General features: G+C 35.0%; 1 protein-coding gene across 1 annotated transcript in view; it reads left to right on the forward strand.

The window, feature by feature from the left end:
• Positions 1–24,328, forward strand: part of LRP1B (LDL receptor related protein 1B) — a 1,573,107-nt gene that overhangs the window by 744,567 nt on the left and 804,212 nt on the right. Inside the window, exon 6 of the mRNA XM_036421500.2 lies at positions 14,451–14,708. Within this exon, the coding sequence (XP_036277393.2) occupies positions 14,451–14,708 (258 nt within the window). The remainder of the gene's footprint in view (positions 1–14,450; positions 14,709–24,328) is intronic.

Raw genomic sequence — 24,328 nt, forward strand, 5'->3', positions numbered from 1 at the left:
TTTCCATTACCTGACTGCTTACCTTGGCTCCCCTTCCCCCCGCCCTCTATAATTCTACCCTACTTGAAGCTGACTTTCTCCAAGTCAAGGCAGAGGTTCAGGGCTCTCAGAAAGCGGGAGTATGGGAAACTAAGGAAGGTTGGAATGAGCTGACTCAAGAGAGTGGATGTTTGAAAAAGATCTCTAGGCTTTAGAAAGAACAATTTAAAAATAGCAAGCCCAAGGTATACTGTGGGAGGCTGGAAGTAGGCCCAAGAGTCAGGAACTGCCAAGGCCTTAGTAGATTATGGGGAAATAATTTGGGAGAAGTAGCCTTATGCGAGCAGGCAGAGAGAGGCAGGGTCAGCCGGCTGGGAACCAGCTTTTATAAAGGTGATGAACTAGGTTAGCACAGAATGGTATCATAGTTGCTCCCCAACTATTCACCCTGAAGCTTGTGGGTGTGTGGTAATAATTGATAGTAATTAGGTAAATTAATAAGTCAATTGATTATCCCTCCTTTGTCATATAATACCTGAATCCAGATAAAATTGATAAGCCTTAAGAGCATTTTTAAGAACTAGCTCTAATAGAGGGGAATGAGTGACTTTAGGCCCTGTAGCGATGGGGAAAGAGATTAATGTGAGGCAGGAAGCCTTTTGATTTCTGTGAATTCATGCACTGCAGTTCTTTAGTAATATTGACCTGACTATTGAAATATAGACACACTCATTTCAGAGTTGGGAAGAACTTCAAAGGTAAACTAGTCCAACTATCTGTGTGATAGCAAAATAAGTACCATATTTTTCGGACCATAAGACGCTCCGGACCATAAGACGCACCAGTTTTTAGAGAAGGGAAATGAAGAAAAAAAGATTCTGAAACAAATAGTGTCCTAAAATATTTTATGTGCATTAAAACCCAACATCACAGTCATAAACACATGTAATCAACCCTGTAAAGTAAACAGCAGCATTTAGAACCATTTTAGAGCCAGGCAAGCACACAGAGACCACACAGAGCCGGGCAAGTAAAAAAACTTTTTTTTTAAAGTATATGTGTAGGCTATATTTGGGCCATAAGACACAGGGACTTTTTCCCCCCACTTCTGGGGGGAAAAAAGTGCGTCTTATGGTCCGAAAAATACGGCACTTTCTAAATGGAAAAAAGTTTACAATGTACTTTATAAAATAACTTTAATTTAAATGTGCACATTTGAGTAAAAGCAGACCCTAATGCATGCACCCTGACACAGCAGAGGGAGCCACAAGCTTTGGATCACTGATAGCTCCACATAGGTTGGTCAAGACCAGTCACAGGCAGCATGTGACATTGGCCTGCACCAGAGTCTCTCTGAAGAGACCCAGAATCAATACACCCAGTGGCCAGCTTCAGACAACAACAGAGTAGGATCCAATAATCTTCACAAACAACATATCCACAAGGGATATTGGCAGACACCAAACCCCGCTGGGGCAGATCCCGCTTTGTGTGATCAGCACCCACAGAGCAGCCTGCATGCTGTTTTGAGGGTTGAGTCTCACTGTCCACCAACCTGAGGGTTGAACCCATGCACAAATAGGTCAATGGCAATCAAGAGTCAGTTACAACAGGACGGCCCACACAATCAAACAAGGGGCATTCTTAGAGCACCGAGTTCTGGTAATCAGGAAGATGGTGCCACTACCCACAGGTCACCTACTACATAAGTTTCCCCTACCAAGACTGAGAGTAGTAGATGATCTACTTAATACATAGACACAAACTCAAACAAGTAGCCAAAATGGGAAACCAGAGAATCAGGCAATGAAGGGACATGAGAATTCTCCAGAAAAGGAGCTAAATGAAGTAAAGGTAAGCAATTTATCAGATACAGAGTGAGAGTAACAATTATAAGGATTCTCAACAGTATAAAAAAATGATACAGAAACCATTAAAAAGGACTGGCCATGCCCTAGCCAGGTTGGCTGAATGGTAGAGTGTCAGCCCTTGGATTTAAGCATCACCGGTTCCATTCTGGTTAAGGACATGTACCTTGGTTGCATTTCCATCCCTGCCCCTGTAAGGATGTGTGCAGGAGGTAACCAATCGATGCATCCCTCTCACATTGATGTTTCTCTCTCATTTTATTTATCCCCCTCTCTCCCTTCTACTTTCTCTGAAAATCAATGGAAAAAATATCCTCTGGTGAAAATTAACAAAACAAAGCAAAACAAAACAAAAAGAGAATTTGTTACCACCATTTGTTGTTTTAAGAAAAGGAGGAAGAATAAATAAATAAATAAATAAATTTAAAATATATATATATATATATATATATGAAAAAATAAAATGTAGCTATCAGCAATCACTTTAATGCAATAAGGTAGCTTATTGGATAAGAAAAGAAGTGTATATGCTGTCTTCAACAGAACGACCTCAGAACAAAAGATACACACAGACTAAAGAGATGGGAAAATATATTTTATGCAAATGGAAAGGAAATAAAAGCTGGGGTAGCAATACTTATATTTGACAGAATAGACTTTAAAGCCAAGGCTAAGAGATAAAAAAGGACACTACATAATAATAAGGGATCAATCCAATAAGAGGATATGACCCTTGTAAACATTTATGTACTCAACATAGGAGCTCATGAATATGTAAAGCAGATCTTGATGGACATAAAGAGAAAGATTGACAGTAATATAGTTATAGTAGGGGATCTTTAACACCCATGACATCAATGGACAGATTTTCGAGACAGAAGATCAATAAAGAGATGTGGACTTTAAATGGCACAGTAGATCAAATGGATTTAATTAATATCTTCAGAGCATTCCATTCCAAAGCAGCAGAATATCCATTCTTTTCAAATGCCAATGGGACATTTTCAGGGTAGCACACATGTTAGGACAGAAAACAAGTAACAAATTTAATAAGATTGCAATCATATCAAGCATCCTCTCTGGCATAATGCTATGAAACTTGAAATCAATCACAAGTAGAAAACTGAAATACACATGACATGTTACTAAATAATGCTAACTAACATGTTACTAAACAATGAATGATTTTAACAAAGGTTGTTGATGGTGTGGAGAAAAGGGAACCCTTGTGCACTGTTGGTGGGAATGTAGATTTTTACAGTCACTGTGAAAGCAGTATGGAGTTACCTCAAAAAATTGAAAATGGAACTGCCTTATTACTCAGCAATTACACTTTGGGGAAATTACCCATAGAAACCTGAAACACTAATTCAAAAGAATATGTGTACTCCTGTGTTCATTGCAGCATTATTTGCAATAGCCAAGATTTGGAAGCAGCCCAAGTGTCCATCAGTAGATGAGTAGATGAAAGATATGTGGTACATTTACACAATGTCATATAAGGGAAGAAAAATTTACCCTTGTGACAGCATGAATGGACTTGGAGAACATTATGCTGAGAGAAATAAGCCAGTCAAAGATAGACAAGTAACATATGATTTCATTCATATGTGGAACTTAATAAACAAACTGAACTACCAAGCAAAACAGACACAGACTCATAGATAGAGAGCAGGCAGGCAGCACTGATGGAAATGGGAGGGTGTGGGGGGAGTAGAGTGATTGAGAAAATAAAAATAAAAAAAAAAGAGAAAGGGAGAGAACTCATAAACATGGACAACAGAGTGGTGATTGCAGTGGGGGGTGGAGGGTGGGTTGGAAGAAGGCATAGAGGGGATAAATAATAATAGAAAAATAAATTTAAAATAAAATAAAAGATTAGAATAATTTTAATAAAATAAAAGATTAGAATAATTTCAATTTATCTGAATTTGCCCTTCACACAAAGGACTCTCCCTGCTATAATGTCTTCAGTCTTGTGATTTAAAGGTGGATTATCACAGCATTGTTTCAAATGTAAAAATTGATGGAATGATTAGCTCAACTGCCTCTGGCAAAGGACATTAATTAATATAACAATGGATCCCTCAGGATGAATTAGCTTCTCTCTCATGAGATAAAAATCTAGACTGACAGGGAAGAAACAAACAAACAATTAAATAAATATGCATACTTGATAAAACAATGTAGGAAGAGACAAACTAGAATATGAATGTCATGATAAGTGTTTATTAATTTGAATGGAATACACAATAAAAGCTAGCAATATTTAAATTAAACATTAGGGTCTGTCACTTGAAGAAACTTTTAAAATGAACTGTCAAAGCATTTGTAGGCATCTACTTAAACCTCCTGTATATTTTGACATTGTTTTGAGATTAGATTATTGGTAACCTGTCAAATATGAAAGTAAAAAGTTTATTTTATTTTATTTAACTTTCTTTTAACTGATTTAGATGTGAGCACCCAGGGATGAAAGTGGACTCATGTAGAATCTGTAACCGTGAAAGTAATAGCTAAGGGTGTTTAAGTTTTGAACTGTTTCCATTTTTAGTGCTGATAAATGCAGGCTCATTGGACTGTACTTTTCAGTGTCTCAGCCACTTGCTGAAGTCAAGTGGCTTCAAATGTCAGCATACATTTCTGGGGGAACTAATATGGTTCTACTGATTGCACTATCTAGTAGTAGGATAAAAAGCACTAAATACTTACATGCTATCAATGTACAGGCACTGCATTAAATGGTGCTGAGAGAGAGTGTGTGTGTGCCTGTTTGCCATGGAACAAACAGAGCAGTGAGAGAAGAGAGCGCATTCTATTACAGCTTATAGTTTACTGTTCACTGATTGGGGCGGGAAGGAGGAGTGTCAGACTATTTAGGCAATGGATTTCTTTGATGAAATAAATACAAATAGTAATCTCTGTATAATCCACAGAAGCATATTTCCAGCCAGCGCTTTTTGTTTGTTTGTTTGTTTGTTTTTGTTTTTTTTACCACTTGCTGTTTTCTTTACAACAATTCTTAGAAAACAGAGAAGTCATACAAAATATAACTTTCTATGGCTCCTACATCTAACCTCTAACTCTGTTATTGCCTGTTAATAAATAGTTTAAATTTCTATTTGGAATGTTAGGAATCATCCATGGTTTTCAGCCAGGACTGATTGTGCTTATGGGAAGAATCGGCAGGTGCCTGTCTAGAAAGGTAATAGTTTCCTGCTCAGGACATCAGAGTCTCAGCAGCCACTTAAAAGTACTTAGAATTCAGTTATTAAAATATAATTTCTTTGCCTTTTTTTCCCTTCTAGAAAATAACCAGTCAATGTTAAAAAATTAGTGTTCTTAGGAAGGGTAACAGTAAGCCTAGTCACCTTGACCACTTATGAGACTAGTGATCAGACCTATTTTAGCATACCATCTGGCTAAGAAGGGCTTCCTGCAGAATGATATGTGGTTATGTCTGGACACATGAAGATTTACTGTTCTGAGCTTTTATTAGTTTTATGTGGTCCAAAGGTGTAGTTGCTGCACAATTTGTCATTTCACTGAGGCATAACTGTGAGTGATACTTGATGACAAGATTGTATATGAGACTCTCTGAGCGAGGAAGGAGCAGAGTAATCCAGAGTGCTGTTCTTTACTCAGTCCTGTATGCATGGTGGGACTTACACTGTGGTAAGTGGTGAGTGGCAGAGATATAGCTCAGTGCCTGGAAAGAGTACATGCATGGTAAATGTTTGTTGGGTGCTAAAGCAATTTTCTTTCTAAACATTTAGGAAGTAGAATAAGTATACTGGGATGTGGAAAAGTCAAACTGCTGGAATAGGAACAAAGGACAACGGGGTGCTTTACTAGTTTTATCCTGCTATTCAGGCATCATGCTGCCTTCATTATAGTATTGATGTCAAAATTGGTTTGGGGAGTTCTGCCTAAGCTCCTTAAATGTGTGCCTGGTTCACCAAGGCCCTCCTCAGATAAACATGCAATTCCAGTGAGCTTGCTGTGCAAGGATAGCTGAGAGAAAGCTATCCCTCCTGCAATCAGGCAGTATTGCCTGAGCCTATCCTCTAAAAAAAGAGTAATATGCAAATTGACTATCACTCCAAGAAACAAGATGTCTGCCCCCATATAGTCAAAGATGGCCACCACAAGATGGCCTGTAGGCAAGGGCAGTTGTGGGCAGTTAGGGGTGACCAGGCCAGCAGAGGAGGGCAGTTGGGGGTGACCAGGCTGGCAGAGGAGGGCAGTTGGGGGGGGGACCCAGGCCTACAGTGGAGGGCAGTTGGGAGAGACCCAGGCCAGCAGGGAAGGCAAGTTGGGGGAGACTAGGCTTGCAAGGGAATATAGTTAGGGGTAACCAGACTGACAGGGGAGGGCAGTTAGGGGTGACCAGGCCAGTAGCGGAGGGCAGTTAGGGAAAATTGGGCTGGCTGGGGAGCAGTTAGGTGTTGATCAGAATGGCAGGAGAGTGGTGAGGGGGTGATCAGGCTGTCAGGCAGAAGTGGTTAGGGGTAATCAGGCAAAGGCAGGCAAACTGTTTGGAGTCAGCAGTCCTGAATTGTGAGAAGGATGTCTGACCGCCTATTTAGGCCTGATCCCACGGGATGGTCAGACATCCCTTAAGAGGTCCCAGATTGGAGAGGGTGCAGGCTGGGCTGAGGGACACCTCTCTCCCCCATGCACGAATATTGTCCACTGGCCTCTAGTATCCTATAAATATACCAGAACTTTGCAAACTGCCTTTGAAATCCCGGCATGTCCAGTAAACAACATATTTCTGTATTTTTTTGGAGTATTCCCACCCTACATCTCTGGCCCTTCACTCAGTTAGAAATCTCATTTTTTACAGGATAGGGTAAGAATTTCTGATGGAATTTTCATCACTAAAATTAAACATCACACTTCTTTTTCCTATTCAAACACTGTTAATGAGTATGCCAGTGTTAAGATATAATATTTTGTGTGTTTTTTACTTCTTTGTTTATTTTATTTTTTTAATTTTTGCTAGAGGAAATCACTTTCACAGTCTAGCATCTTTCGTGATATCCTGAATCTTTTTTCTAGCAACAAAGTTGCAAGATTGATAACAGTGAACACAACCATGGTGTCTTATGTGTCCTAACACCTTTGATTTACTCATAGTCAAAGGAAATCTCAGATATAGGAAAAATGCATGTCTTCCATTTTCATTACCACATAACATTTTAACTATAATCTAACTGAGGACTTCTTTGTTTGGGTATAAACAATTACATGGCCACATTTATTGGCTCTATATTGACAATCAATAAACTTTTTTTTTTTCATTTTAGAAATGGGATAACAAGCTGTAGAATAGCTATTGAATGATTAATTAAATCCTCAATTACAATGTGTAATAGATAAAATGCTCTACAATTAATTCCCTTTCTTTGTCTTCAAACTGGACAAATATAATGAAAAATAAACTGAAATGAGGCCTACTTAAATGTATAGAAATTATATGGGGTTTAATTTTAAGATGAGGCAATGAAATACACAATTATATAACTTTTATATTGCTTTGTTTGGGAAAAGTAGAAGTATACAGTTATTAAAATATTGAGAGGAGGCAGGGTGGAATTTAAAACCTGAGAAAAAGAATAATATTTTGCTTATTCTAGTAAGAAAACACAAAGTTTTCAGAGAACCTTCAAGGCATCCTTGTATCAATTTCAATAACAAGGTAATAACAGCAGTTAGAGAATTACCCTTGGCACTCCTTCCTCTAGATTTCATCTTGACCTTGACTTTGATGACTAATATTCTGCATATTCTCCCTAGTAAGCTGCTTAGAGTCATTTTAATCCTGAGAAAAGAAAATCCATTGTATTGATTGCATTTTAAAATATTTAGTAAGCATTTCTCTTCAGTACTAGGACTCACAAAGTCTTCGTCTTCCCATACAAGATAATGTTTGCCAAATTATTATATGAATTTTTTCTTAATATTTTCAGAAATTTTAAATAACTTAATTGTCAAATTGCAAAGAGTATATCTAGGAAAGTAGCTAGAAATTTTATATATAATCACCATTGAGTACTTAGAGCTAATCTGCCTTTTTAATAACATAGTAGAAAATTGAAATCTAACATATAGGTTGTATATTTAAATCTATTCAGAAAACAAAGAAATAGATTACATGGCCTTAATTATCTATGCCTAGATAATTAATTTTTATCTATCTATCTTTTTTCTATCTGATTCTAAGGATCTGGTTTCATACTTCCCGAGAAAGTAAAAACAAGCAAAAGATAATTTTCTTACTACAAACTTAATTAAATCTACCAATTTCTTTGAATCTAGAACGAATCACTCCACCTTCCTCTTATTTGAATCAAATAACAATTTGACTTTGTTCCTGAGGCCAATCCTTCAAATGTACAATACATCAATTTCATCTTCTTTCTCCTGCTCAAGAAGTAGATGTATACAATTGCCTTCTTAATTTCTTGCTCATCAGTATTTTCTCTTCTCCTGTATCTGTCCTATCAGCATAAAAGCATGTTGTAAAGATGATATGATGCAACTTTCTTTAAATCTATATTGTTCTCCACTACCACTCCATTTCTCTTTTCCCTTAAAAAAAACAAAACAAACAAAAAAAAAAAAACAACAACTCACAGAATGTGTTATCTCTCTCCATTTCCTCCCCATCTTTCTTGAGTGTACTTCAGTGGATCTTACATTCTTATCACCCACCTAACACCTTTATTATAAAGGTTACCAATGACCTCCAATTGCCAAATTACTCAGTTATCAGTTTAAGCAGCACCTTATCCCCGTCTCCTCCTGAATACATTTCCTTTCAAAGCAACATATTCTTGGAGTTTTCTCTTACCTTACAAGACATGTTTTATCAGTTTATTTTGTTGCATTTTTCTCACAGTGCCAGTATTTATTGGCACAATTCAGTGTTCAGTCCTTTGAACATTTCTTACTTGATTGATTTCATAAGTGCACTTATCCTGTATTATGCCTTTAAAAATACATGCTCCTCCATGATTTTATATTATAGAACATCTGAGACTGGGACTCCCAGGTTATTATCATCAGTCGTAGCATCTCTATTGAACACAAAGTTCACTTGAATATTCAGAACCAACTCAATATCTACATCTGGAATTAATAGAAATATTAAACTCTGTATTTTCCAAACCCTTGATTTTCTCCCCTTGTAACAATGGTTTTTCAAAGTTTTCCATCTTGGTAAATGTCACCCCCAGTTACCCAATTGTTCAAGCCAAAATATTAGAGTCAACCTTGAGTCTATTCTTTCTCATAAACCATTCATTTCAAACTTTTAAATATATTCTGAGTTGAACTACTCTCTCCAAGGAGCAACCCACATTTCCTTTACTTTCCTTTTCTTTACAGAATTCATCACTGCCAAATCATATTAAATAGTATTTACTTCCTTGTTTATTTTGTGTTCCTCTCACTAAAATATAAGCTCTATGTACATGGGAGTTTTATTGGTTTTGTTAACACTGATATCCCTAGCATCCACAGCAGTGCCTGGCAGAAGCTAGCCATGCTCAATAAATATTTGTTAAATGCATATGCAAATACTGAGGCAGTATTTTTTTTTTTTTTTTTTTAGGAAACAAAATAAATGTGCTTCTTAAGACCTCATGCTTTTAAATAGGAACTACTTTATGAACAGGAGTTATTTATTATTTAACTCAGTCATTACAAACTTACAACTTGGAGGGAAATATCTAAATTAGGAAAAATGTGTTTATATAGCTAAAGTAGTTCCTACAATTAGGAAAAGTGACTAAAAATTTAAAAAATAATGTGAATTGATCATCTCTAGACTATCTGCTAATTCTAACCATTCAACAACCTAAAATTTGAATGAATTATTCTCCAATTTTGAGATTCACTAATAAAGTCCTTCAATAATTATCAGTTAAACATATTTCATTGTCCTGATTAAAAAATCACAATGTGTTATTTATTTCATTTTGTGAATTGAAATACACTATAATCTTCACACTGGCCTGCATGGTGGCTTTGCAAACTCAAAAAGTGAGCTGCTGATTAATATGACATATGTGAAAGGAAGTAATCACTTTCTGATCATACGGATCACAAATACGTGTCTTTATAACTGGGAGGAAAACACTGGTTTTCATACTACTGACAGATGAGGGGTGTTGAAGCATATGAGGACAATTGTCTTTCTTTGGTATGAATCAATTGATAGCCTAGGAGAGACTTATTCATGCCAAGTCTTAGTTCTCTAGGATAGAATACCGATGGTGTGCTTTCTTTGACATTAAGCATTAATGTCAATTAATCATTGGCTGTGTTGATCCTTAATTCATTCATATCCTTAGCCCTTGATTATTTTTATGGGTTCTTAGGTTTCAATGATCCCCCTCATCCCATGCTAAGCCTTAAGTTTGTCTATGGGGTAAAACCGACCCTAGCCAGTTTATCTCAGTGGATTGCGTGTTGGCCTTCAATTCCAATCAAGGTTACATGCCCAAATTGCAGGCTCCATCCCCAGTAGGGGGTGTGCAGGAGGCAGCCAATAAATGATTCTCTCTCATCATTAATATTTCTATCTCTCTCTCCCTCTCCCTTCTTCTCTAATATTAATAAAAATATATTTTAAATATATATATATATATATATATATATATATATATATATATATATAAAGAGTAAAATCATAGTTAGTAATTAGCAGAGAATATTATTTCAGTAAAGGACATCACAGCTAATAGTGTAGGTATACTTCCTCCAGTATGTCATTTGAATTTTAAAGTTATCATTATTAAATCAAAACATGAAGCATCTAGCTTTTCTTTTTGATTGATATTTTGATTGATTTTTCTGCTTACCTGCAGGTTTTGAAATCATAGGTTGATATATTTTACATTAAAACAATCAACTGATTCACTAAAGAAAAGCAGCTACAAAATCAAATAGATTGATCAATTAAGCATTAATCTCAATTAAGCATCGGCTGTGTTGATCCTTAATTTATTTTTATCTCAATTTCTCAGGGAATTTCAGTGTTCCTTCGTGTTCCAGTTCCTCTCCAAATAATGTCCATGACATACTTAAATGTACTGGCTAGTAGCCAATGAAGAAATGATTCTCTACATCTAGACTACTCAGAAAGCTTAGTAGCAAAGAAGATTTCTTTAAATAACGGTTCATTTTTTAAGGAGAGGCAACTTCACTAAAGGTCATTTCAATTGTCAATGAAGAAAAGATGCTCTGACATTAATGTCAGTATATCTTTGCTAAACTGATAACACAGCCATCTAAGACCCCTTCTTAACCTGAGAAACTATGATCTAATAAGTTTCAAATGTGCCATTGTCAACTGGTGGCAACGGGGAGGTGAGGGGGGTGCGGCAAACAAATAAGCAGAGCCAGTTGTTGAATAAAGACTCACCCTGGACTTGCAAATTTTGAGACTGGCAAGGGCAACTATGACATGGTTCAAAATGACGTTAAGAGATTAGGAAAGAAGCCAACTGGCTAACCAAGCTCAGATGGAGTCCCTTGATAAGGTTATGCTAAGCAGTGATAATTCAGTTTTACCATTGCTTCTGAGAGAACTCTTTATTGGCTATGATCTTAACATTATTGAGAGTTCTTTTTTTTTTGTGTGTGTGTGGTTTATACAGGCTGTCCAGAACAAGTCTGTTTTCTCCATGAGAAAGAGACTGTTGGGCTAAGCAGTTTTATAATCTCATTGAGCTTTTTGCTGTTATTTTTATTTCCTTTTTTGCTTTTATAAAGTCAAAACCTTTCATCTTTTTTCTAAAGACAGAGGAAAGTTCTATGGCTTGATTGAGAGAATTGTTTAGGGGGGTAAAAAAATCAAATATTCGTGTTTTAGCTTTTTTTTCTATCTTTACAATTCTCAGGGTGAGTTTCTTAAAAGATCAAATAATATTTATGAAATTTTCTGAATATTCCACCTTTCTCTGAGTTTCATTCATAGGTTAAGAAACCAAATTATTTTGTAAAATTTCACAGAATTTTTCTTAATAATTTTACTGGGCAAGAGTTTCACGTTTTCATTTATTCAGAAAATTTGTATTGAATGACCACTGGGTTCCAAGCTTTATCAAAATCATAGAGCTACATCAGCAAAAATAGAAAAACAATGAATCAGAAAAAGTAAATATCTATATTTAATTTTAAGTGAAAAATAATACAAGAAATTGAGAGCATAGTGGCTTGCAATTTGTATAAGCTAAAGATACCCTCACCAGAAATGTGACGTTCAGATAATACTTAAAAGGAGGTGAGCAAGTTGGCCATATATCAGGGATGATAATTCCAGGAAGAATAAAGAACCTCTGATTGAGAAGCTTACCTGGCTTGACCAAAAAGGGGCAAGTAAGAAGTGCTTCATGTCTGAAATGAGATGCAGGAGGATGAGAGCAGTTAGGAGATGAAGGAAATCAGGTCAAATCAGGTAGGGCTTTAAACACCAGGACACAGATTTTGACTTTTACTCTGATTGTAATGAGAGCCCCCTTGGAAATGGCAGAAGATTGACTTGGTCTGCCTTAATATTTTAAAGGTATAATAACTCCGACTGATATATTGAGATAGTCCTAAGAAGAGGAGGGAATAGATGGAAGTGACAAAACCAGTTAGAAGGCGACTGAAATGACCTAGTTAAGAGATGACCCTGCTTGGGGCAGGATGGTAATAGCATTCACTGTGAAATGGTGGGATTCCTGATAAGTTTGACATCAGAGTCAAAGAGATTTTAATGATACATTGAATAGAGGAGAGGAAAAAAGAGGAATTGAAGATATTGTGTTTTTGTTTGTTTGTTTGTTTGTTTTTTTCTGTGTGTGTATTTTCTAAGTAGCAAGAAAGCTACCTTTATAATATAACTAAGAGACCTGATGCACAAAATCTGTGCAAGGGGCTCAGCCCTGGCAGCCCCTCACAGTCTCAGCTGGCTCTTGCAGGCCCAACTTGGTCCTGAAGGTTGTCCAGAAGGTTTGTTCAGCTATTCCATCTAATTAGCATATTAGCTCTTTATTAGATAGGATTGTACCACTGAACAATTTTTAATGATTTTTCTTTTGTCTTTTTTTTTTTAAATTCTCACCTGAGGATATGTTTATTGATTTATTTTATTTTATTTTATTTTATTTATTTATTTTTTTAATATATTTTATTGTTTTTTTTTACAGAGAAGAAGGGAGAGAGATAGAGAGCTAGAAACGTCGACGAGAGAGAAGCATCGACCAGCTGCCTCCTACACACCCCCCACCGGGGATGTGCCCGCAACCAATGTACATGCCCTTGACTGGAATGGAACCTGGGACCTTTCAGTCCGCAGACCGACGCTCTACCACTGAGCCAAACCGGCTTTGGCTATTTTATTTTATTTTTTAAGAGAGAGGGAAAAGGAGAGTGAGAGAGAAACCCAATTGGATGCCTCTTGTACTTGGCTAAACCAAGACCTAAACCGCAACCTAGTTATGTGTTCTGACTGGGAATAGAAGCCGTTACCTCTTGATGTAAAGGTTGACATTCCAACTAATTGAACTAAACTGGCCAGGGCTAGCCAAACACTTTCAACACTAATTTTATAGGAGACTAGAAGCCCAGTGCACAAAATTGGTGCACTCGGAGGAGGAGGGTGCCTCAACCCAGCCTGTGCCCTCTTGCAGTCCGGGAGCCCTCAGGGTATGTCCAATGGCCATGGAGACAGGAGAGGCTCCTGCCACCACTGATGTGCTTGCCAGCTGTGAGCCCAGCTTCTGTCTGAGTGGCACCCCCTTTCTGGGAACGCACTGACCACCAGGGGACAGCTTCTGTGTTGTGTGTCTAACCTCTGGTGGTCAGTGTGCGTCATAGTGACCAGTTGTTCTGCCATTAGTTTGATTTGCATATTAGCCTTTTATTATATAGGATTTTACTATTACCTTCAAATATTAAAGGTATTGAAATTCTGGTCAATTATCAATACTAACACAAGCAAAAAATGCATTGTTTAATAAGTAGTTTGAACTTGTTGCTGTCCCATTTAGAATCTTATTTTCCCAACCATAGGGCAGAAATATGGAAGGAGTTACTTAGTAAGCATAAGCTAGTCACTAAAGGAATGTGTGATTATTTGACTTGTGGGGCCAGACAAGGAACCAATGAGGCTGACGTCACTCTTTGTATGAGCCTATGTTCTGATCCTGAGCATGCATTTCTGATCTCATACATCCACCTCAGGGAAGCGTGCTCTTGCTCATAAGGGAAGCCAGATCCATCATCATTGCTATAAGAATAACTGACAGCACTTCCTTTAATTTACCAGCAATGAAAGTAAATAGCAAGTTCTTATATTTAGACAATACATTACAACTAAGGAAATAAAGAATACAAAATGCTCAGTAGACTATTTTCCTTAGAGAAAAGAACTGAAATATATACTTAGTGAAGCATACATAAGGGTTATTAATACATGTTTTTGTAAGTATTTTTTATTTTGAAGATGCATTAAAATACAGAATAATTTAATAAATAATGCAAAAATTGTAAAAAGGGACTTTTTGTCACTAAACTCACTTTTCATGTTCTCTTTTATCCCAGAACCTACAGATAGGCCACCTATGCTGTTAATTGCAAATTCTGAAACCATTGAGGTCTTCTATCTTAATGGAAGTAAAATGGCAACCCTGACCTCGGTCAATGGAAATGAAATTCATACTCTAGATTTTATTTATAATGAAGATATGATTTGTTGGATTGAATCAAGAGACTCTTCAAATCAGCTCAAATGTATTCAGATAACAAGAACAGGAAGATTAACAGATGAATGGACAATCAATATTCTTCAATCCTTCCACAGTAAGTGTTTCAATTCATATTATATGCCATCCTTTAATGATTTTTTTTACAGACTAGTAGAAAGGATTCTTAGATTTTCTAGCATAATTTATGGCTATGGGGAGCTATATATGCAAGTCTGGATGCACTTAAATATTTGTACTACGTGTTTTGCATATACTCACACATACTTGTATAGTTTCACTGTTTCCATAAGTAGTGCAATGCATAGGTAGTTTTAATTCTTTTTTCATGCTTATTACAGTATCACCTCAATGAGAACTGTGATTTTTTTCACTGAATGGTAGTTTACAATGTGATAGTGAAGGTGAGATTTTGTTGAAAGCGAGAAACAGAATTGATTATTATAAGCTTATCAACTATAGAGTTTGTTAAAACACCTTGAAAACTATTAGTTTTATGCTAAGTTGTAACTACTGCTTGTATTTATTGGTACTTTCTCCCAGCAAATCACTTTTTATACACTCTTCTTACAAAATGCTGATTTATGATTTATAATTCACTTTGATTTCTCATAACAGAAGTTCACAAACTATCAACTGTTATTTTCTTCCTGAATATTACCATAAATTGAAATCACATTGTTGTATACACACATCCATTTATGTTGTGATTTACAGAAATAACTTCTTCTTACAGATATTCTAACATAAAAATAGGAAGAGAAAGGAAGAAAATGTACTATTAAGAAGAAAGATGTTTTATAATAGAATAAATTTAGTTTTCAGATATGTAATGTCTTATTATTTGGTTGTAATAATCGTATTTTATTAACTTTTTTCATACTATTAAAGGAATTGGTAATCAATCCTTATTCAATGTAAGAAAATAGTAAGATGCAATGTTAAATAATCTTGATTAGATTAAATAAACCAGTGTCAAATATAAAAAATGATTGCATATATTTACATAGACAGAAATAAATGTTTAACAGACAGAATCAAACACTCAGAATATCCTCTTAAATAAAACAATCCATGAAGTTATTTATTCTGTCAGTGGAGCAAAGTTTCTAGTGAAGGCAGTTAACACTGGCTAGTTTAAGGATTCTATGGAGAAATGACAATTCATACTGAATAGTAAATAACAAGTGGAAGTAACACAAAGGCTACTGCCATATGATTTGAGTAATTCAGACATTGGCATAGATAGCAGTTGGAAATTGAACAAAGGCCTCCAATCCTTGCCAGGTCAGCGACTATCCTCAAGTAATTCAAATGTATTTGTCCCTGGGAAATGGAATACACTGTACTGGCAGTCAGATAGCTACTTGCCTATAATCCCTAACTTGCCAAGCAAAATTATTATCTGAACTTACATAAGTAACTTTGCCTCTCTATATAATATATATATAATATGTTCTAATAATTGTAGAAATCTTTCTTTAACTTGTATTTTTAAAACTACACATTTAAAATAAATCTGGGTATGATCAAGCAATTGCACATTGGAATGTTTACAGAAAATAGTTTTTAACTTAGATTTTACTGGCATTTTATTTCTAAAACAATTCTTGGCAAACCTAGAAAAAACTAAAGATATATATATATATTTTAGGCAATTTATTGAAATGTTGAAGAAAACATTCATTTTGATCTATAAAAAGTAAAGTCAATGGCAATATTTTAGTTAGAATAAATAATTTTTGATGAAGTCATATTTGATCTGTGCAATTTCAGTCACTTAAGGAAAAATTGGTTAATGTGTGGAAGAAATTCAATGATGAGAGTGGAGGGAGGTGGGCAGGGCTGGGCTCCTCTATCATTGCTTGTAACGTATGCATTTCATCAACATGTCACAGAGGAGCTATCACTGGATGATGGGCACTGCATTCGCTAAGACAGTTTGTGAGTGGATAATGAAATAGGAATATTCCTTGCATGTATAATTACATGAAAACCTGTATTGCACCATAGAAGCAAAAATTTAAATTGGTAGTACCTGTTACTACCCATGTTTCAGAGTTTATCTCTTTAGTTTACCTTACTCTATTACTTTTATATAGATGCTTTTCTCTGAATTTACCTACAGAAAATATCATTTTTTTCAAAAAATATTTTTAAAAAAATTTTAAAGTATACCTATAAGGAGAAACTCAATCATTATAAGTCCAACTGACTTGCATTTAAACTTGCATAATAACAAATTGATAAATAATTTATTGTGATGTTACATGTTTTATTGATTAGCTCATCTCATGCATACCCAACACATCTCTGTGGATTAAGCCAGAGAGATGTGCTCTTCCTGTTTTATGATAGATAAAACAACTACAAAACTCAGTTGTATTAGGCAATACCAAGTATTTAAAAAGAAGGCAGAGATAAGACATCCATATCCAATGTACTTTCTTCTACATTAGATTGAAAAATACTGGCCCTTCAAAGAACTTCCCAAATCTTCCACAAATAATAATATCTATAACTTAATGAACGACTGTAAGCAATAAGGAGACATTGTTTTTCCCTTTAGGCTGAAGGGAAAATTGGAAACTAAATAGCAGCATACAAAAAATATTGGATATGGGTTTCAGCTAGGTCAAACTTCATGACTTTTGTTAAGCATCACTCTGCCCTCAACTATTGATTTTCATTTTAGCAAGCCAAATCGATTAGATGCACTAGCATTAGCAACAGCAGCTTACAAAAACAGTCACTAAATGGGAGGAAAAAGGCATAAGACTCATGGAAAGGGAGTGAATGAGATGAGTTGTGGAAGCCTATGTCACTTGCAAAGGTTTACCAAATGATTCTGATATGGCCCTCTAGAGAGGCCTACCTTTAACATTGAGAAATACTCCTAAGAAATATTGTGGAAAATTGAAGACAAGTGATAATAATATACTTAATAAATTATATTAATTAACCAAGGAACATTGGGGAAAATGCTAGAGATTATATTTCTCATTGGATTTTATTCTTTTTAAAGATACCTGTTTTTATTAACTAGCATTTGAGCCTGATAGTTGCAGATTTTGAAGAAAATTTTTGAAAGTAAACATTTTGTAAGAAAAATTATTTCTCTAATAAACTATTCAAAGAAAGCACATTTGCAATAACTAATCATTTCCCAAATGTTTCCTCGAGAGTACTGTTGTAGGGACACAAATACACACATTCAACAAAAATGATGGGGTTCCCAAAAGTAGTGATATCTAGATATTTCCTCAGGACAAAGTGCACAGATATTATTGAGACAAATAACAATATTTTCTGAGCTATCCCTTATTAAGAAAGATGATTCAGAACCAGATTGTTCTCCTCAAGATAAATAGTTGACACTTTCATTTTCTATATGTTACTCTCTGATATTTTGCAAAATTTGATATCATTTTTCAGGTTCTATCAATAATATGGAGTTGACCAGCTTGTCTTGATCTTTTCATGGGCTCAGATCCAGTCTAGCAGATTATACCTGGACACAAATAAAAGGATTGTTTATTCTTTATAGACTTTACTTCTGAATTAGCCCATTCCCTTGCTGTGGGCCTGTTTCAGCCTTAGCTAATTTTCTATGTGAATCTCTGCCTCAATCTATTAAACTCATTTCTTGATTGGATAACATTTGGATTTTGACATTTTACCTTTGTCGTTGATCAGTCTTACTTCTTTCCCTTGTGTTAGCAACTCTCTAATAATCACATAACATTAACTTACCAAATATTATCTAGTACATTAATAATTCTGAATCTATACCTCATTGTTATCACAAAAATTATATGAACTGTATACAGTTTATAATTGTCAGTTTACAAATGAAAAAATGAGCTTAAAACTGAAAATTTTTAAATTAAGAAGAAATCTTTACCTCTTGGTCTCAGTAAGTACTAATCAATGACCTTTCTTGATTATTAAATACTAGAGGCCCATTATACGAAGAGATTCATTCATGCAATAGGCCTTCCTTCCCTTGGCTTCCAGTACCGGTTTTCCTCCGGCTCCTGGGACCCAGGCCTTCACTCAGGCCAGAGTCTGCTGCCTTCGTCTTCACTGCAGACTCAGGCTGGAGTCTGCCATCTTTGTCTCCCCTGCAAACTCCAGAGTCTGCAGTCTTGTCTTTGCGGGGAGGGTTGCTCCTATAGATCCCTTCGCCCTCTGCCCTACCTCTCATAGCAGGCATCCTGCCCCAGCTGGCTACTCTGTGGTGGCAGCCATATTTGTCCTTCTAATCTGCATGCTCACTCTGATTGGCTGTGGGAATAGCGGAGGAATAGTCAACTTACATGTTTGTCTATTATTAGGTAAGATTCCCTACTTACCTCAGTTCAGCCTAAGAATTTCACAGACTTCACTTTTTTACAATTGTCATCTATTAAGGTATGGTTGGACAAAAATAATCAGGCTGTGACCCTATTGAAAATTCAAAGACAATCCTGTGACACAATAATCCACCTATAACTGTACAAATACTAACTCCAAATCAGTCAACTCATAGTGAGTCTGCATTTAGAAGATGATTCTGCAACTTTAAAGCAACATCTTATGCTTATTCAGTCTTATAATGATATCGAGATCATCAATGAAACTTGGCCTAATTTATTTACAAGGCATATTAGTATACTTAAATATTGAATTTTTATGAATTTCCCTATATAATTATATTTCTCTATCTCATTAATGAAAAGTCACTTACATTGTTTTAAAATGCCTTCTTTGATTACTAATGAAATTATACACTCTAGTGTTCCAATGTGGGCATATATGTCCACTTCAATCTCTACACATCTGCTAGAGTGATCACAATACTTCATTATTAAAATAAAAATGTAAGACATTCTTGGAAAAGATTTTGTGGTCAAAGTAGTGTAGGAAATTTTACATGCTATATAATGTAGCAGCTTCCCATTTACCTCAGGATAAAAATTTAAAAAATAATAATAATAATAATAAAAACTTTATCATCTGGCTTTTCTGCAGGCAGCTGACCTACCTTGCCTGTTCCCACTCAAATCCCATGATCCACATAAAAAGCAGTGCTTACACTTATCAGGCACTTATTTTTCTGTTTTGCATGTATGTTTGTATAATCTGCTTCTTCACCTATAAAATAAGTTCTCATTTCCTATAACCAATCATCTCTTGCTCATTTTATAAGGTATCGTGTCCTTTCCAAAAATTTTACTGTTGAGCTGAGCAGCCCTTTCTACCTGATCCAGGACATCATAGGGCAAATGGATTATACACAGTATTTTAATCTTCTGTTGACCTGTTAGTTTCCCCCCGAATTGGTGGCTCCTTTAAGCTTAAGATGTAAGTAAAGGATGGGAAGTTAAGAATTAGAGGGAACAAGGGTAGAGCCAATTTCTGGAGAGCCCCTACCAAATCACTACCAGATATTTAGAAAACTAGTCTGAATGATGGCTAGTAAGGTCTGATCTGGGTCTAGATAACAGCCTCACATGTTAGTCTTGGTGTTTCTCAGTTACTGGGTCTGTTCAGATACTACTGGCTTTGATTTAGGCTCAGTCTCTGACTTCCTATGGTGTGTGCCTGTAGATTTATTTTGAAATTTAACATCAATGACCATAGGAAGAACTTGACCAAATCTTTGTTAGTTTTCTCAGTAATAATTAAACAGTATTGGAGCCAAAGCTCTTACAATAAAAGTCAGCTGTTTAGTAGAGAGATCAAACAGAACAACACAGTAGACTTTTTAACCCTTCTCCTTCCATTGATCCTTGTAGACGTTTTATTAGGAAGGAAGTTCTGCTATCTTGTATTTAGGTAATTGGATGCATAAAATGGTGGGTGTGCTTCTGATCCCAATCCAAAAAACTTAGCTATCATCAAAGCCCCAGATGCCGTTTGGGTCATAAAGAGCAGAGTCAGGGTATTCTTTGTGTCTCTCCGCCTCTGAGAAGTCCTGACAGAGGACTTACCTTGAATCCAGAATTTATGCTTTTTATTCTTCATTGGAGATGAAGTTTGTTCAACAGTTGGTCAGTTCTGGTTTCAGTATCCATTATAAAAAGTTCAGGAATTGGTTTGCTCCTAGCTGAGAACTGAAAAGGCAATATGGTCATTCTCTTGTAAATCAATGAGACTAGATTTCTCCCTCCCATAAAAAAAAAGTGTGCGTTTGTTTTTTAGTCCTCACCTGAGAATATGTTTTTATAAATTTGAGAGATAAGAGAGAGAGAAGATAGAGAGAAACAGCTATATGAGAGACGAACATTTATCAGCTTCCTCCCATATGCATCCAGACCCAGGATAGAACCTGAAACCTAGGTATGTGCCCTGACCAACAAGGTAACCTGAGACCTTTTTGGTGTATGGGTTGACACTCCAACCTAAGGAGGGAACCTGGCCAGGCAAATGGTGGCATTTTTTTTCTCTCTTTCTTTGTTTTAGCTGTTTAGAATTCAGACTTTTCGATCAGTGTACCTTGTAAGATACAAATACTGCACAAAATTTTGATTGCAGTAACTGCTCTTTTAGTATTTCCTAGGGAACATCTGTGAAGAATCCAAAGTACATACTCCAGGAGGATATAACTATTCCCAGAGATGCATTTTTAAGTAAATGCTGTTTTATAAGGAAATTCATGTTTTATTAAACATTTTATATCTCTTAATAGCTTCTCTTCTTCTATTTAGCATATTTATATGGAAACATAAAAATGACTTTTTGTGAGACATGACTGCTATGTGTGTGTGTGTGTGTGTGTGTGTGTGTGTGTGTGTGTGTGCTTAATGCAATAATGTATTCCTGCTGCACTCTTGAATTTTAGCAGAGTTATCAGGCCATTCATTGAAAGCTCAAAGCAAACAAACAAGCTAACAAAAAGAGTTAAATTTAGCAAAGCTGTTTATCTGAGGATGCATTTTTAGAGAACTAGCAGAATTTCCTTCTTGATTCCAAATGCTCCATGTTGTAGGTATTGGTATTAAATTATTCTTAAATTTTTACATTAACATTAGATGGATTTGTACTTTGAAGTAAGTAAACTGTTCTGATTTACAACAAGAACACAACCATAAAAGGCCATTTTGAATGCCACTTAAAAAGAAAAAAAAAGAAAAAAGACAACTCTGGGCATTCAGTTCCTCTATAAATTTGTCTTTATTGTTAGCTCAGTTGCCATGCTATGAAGAACTTAATTACTATTGTATTATCATTTAGCAATATTCTTGAAACTCACCAACACAGAAATTAGGAAGATGCTGAACATCAAGTATTCATATTTTTTTTGAAGTTGTTAAAATGTAATTTACACATTCACAACACAAACATTTTTTATTCTAAATTTGTCTTGATGCTGTATAGAACTTTATGAATTTTAGTAATCAAAGTGGGAATATCTTGATGGCCCCATCACACTTGTCTATTCCAGGTAGAAGGTAGCATTAGGCAGGTTCTCTTTATCTATCAATCTGAAATGTGGAAAACACAATGCTGTTTTCATTATGAATAAGTCATGAAACATGTTTTAAAATCCATGATGTTAATTACTGAAACTAGTGGTTGAGGATGTTAGCAAAAAGTATTCTAGAACTTAGAAACGTAAGCAATATCAAGGGGTATCTGATTTAACTATAATAAATAATTTTTATGAGTTGGATGAAAGTATGGTGACAAAACCTCTTGATAGCAGAAAAGAAATGTCAAATGATGAAATGGTGAAGAAATTTTAAAATACTTGTGAAATATTGGTCTAAATTTATATATATAAACATATATAAATATATATGAATATAGATATAATAATATATCTATAGATAGATTGATAGATCGGTAGATCAATAGATTGATAGATAGATTGATAGATAGATAGATAGATAGATAGATAGATAGATAGACAAACTATGCTGAGATACTCTAGTTGTCAAAAGGGTAGAATTTATAGTGCAGCTCTAATAACTTTCTAAGCACCTCATAAAATTTAGAAGGCCTAACCCTCGGGTCTATGAAGTTTCCTTTGCTTTGATTCTGTGCTTTTCAAAGAACTTTGAGGCTTGTTTTTTCAGATACAATAATTCTAGAAAGGCATTTGTTAGGATGGTGTATGTTAGTAATTGTGCTATCCTATTGATTACAAGGGCTTCATTATAAGTAGTCATAAATTAACAAATTGACATTCTGGTTGATATATCCCTTTGCGGGGAGGCTGGTAAGCATGAAGTAATACTCCAAAGCCCGGTAATCCTTTGGTGAACAACTCAAATGGATTTTCTGAAATTGTAAATCTGATGTTTAGATATGTGCTTGAAATATTCTGTAAGAATTTATCATGTTAATGACAGTATAAATATAGTTATTGTCATATTTCTCTTAGTATAAATTCTTGTTTGACCATAGTTACTTATGAGCAAAATAAAATCAGTATAGAAACCAGCGATTACTATGTTTTGTTCTTCTTTTTTAGGAATTAAAAAGAAAATATTTTTCCGGCTGAAGTGGCTCTGTGGAGTGTGTGTGTGTGTGTGTGTGTGTGTGTGTGTGTGTGTGTGTATGTGAATATTTCACCTCCACATATTATTTTTATTCAGAGTATGTATGTCACGGTGTGGTTTCTTCAATTTCATATCTTTCCTTGGAATCATCAATGTACTTAACGAAAAGATTCCCATATTTTCTCTAAGGTGCCCATAAGGCCCAATCTATTATTTGTCTCCTCACCCCTGACTTTAGGAAATCTTCAAGTTTAAGAACATCTTCCTTCATAGACATGGGGGGAAGGGTCACATCTGGCAGGAAGTAAGATGCCCTAACTGAATTCAACTGAGGAACATATGTGGGTTTTGAAAAAATTATCTTTTTGTTCTTAGATTTTTGTTATCTCCAAGAGAGATATTTAACTATCTCTGAACTTCTGAACAGGACCCTTCCATTGTATTTTTAAAACTTGATTACTAAAATTTGATTACTGTCAAATTAATTGTGAAAAAAAAATTAAAAATATGTGTAAATACTGGTGAAAAAGTAGAAATTGTTGCTTTTTCAGAATTTATGGTGGAATTTTAAGGTAAATATTTTCCTAGTGTTTTGAATCCACTTTAATAAATTAAAAATTAGAAGTGAGTCAATATGAAATAATCTTTCCATATTTCCTCTAAGGATGCTTAATTTTTCTTCTAAAATTAGTACTTTAAAAATTGTTGGCTTGGAGTGGTACACATACAATACAATATACAGATGATGTATTATACAATTATACACTTGAAATCTCTAGAAATTTATTAACCAATGTCACCCCAGTAAATTCAATAAAAAGGAAAGTAATATAAAAATTAATAAATATGAATAAAAAAATTAATAAAGGTTTTTAACCTTCCCTCTGTTTTAGATATTTTACTCTGTCTTAAAGCTTTGAGTAATTGATTGTAAGAAAAATATAATTAAGTAAATTAGAAGTATACAAGGGTATCACCACAAAAATTTTTAACTTAAAAGAGTACATTATGATTGCAATTACACAAAATGCCATTGAAAATTATAGCAGTTACTTAGATAATTTGTGAAAAAAGGTGTTTGTTTTTAAAGTACAGATAATTGAGGGAAAATACTTATAATGTGTCAATTATGCAAATAATCATCTCTCTGTTTACATCGAGCTATTATTTTGAGACTATTAATGTACACATCCTATGTCTCTGGGATAATATTTACAAAAAATTACAT

The sequence above is a fragment of the Pipistrellus kuhlii genome, unplaced genomic scaffold (genome assembly GCF_014108245.1).
Source record: "Pipistrellus kuhlii isolate mPipKuh1 unplaced genomic scaffold, mPipKuh1.p scaffold_m20_p_7, whole genome shotgun sequence".
Taxonomy (NCBI): Eukaryota; Metazoa; Chordata; class Mammalia; order Chiroptera; family Vespertilionidae; genus Pipistrellus; species Pipistrellus kuhlii.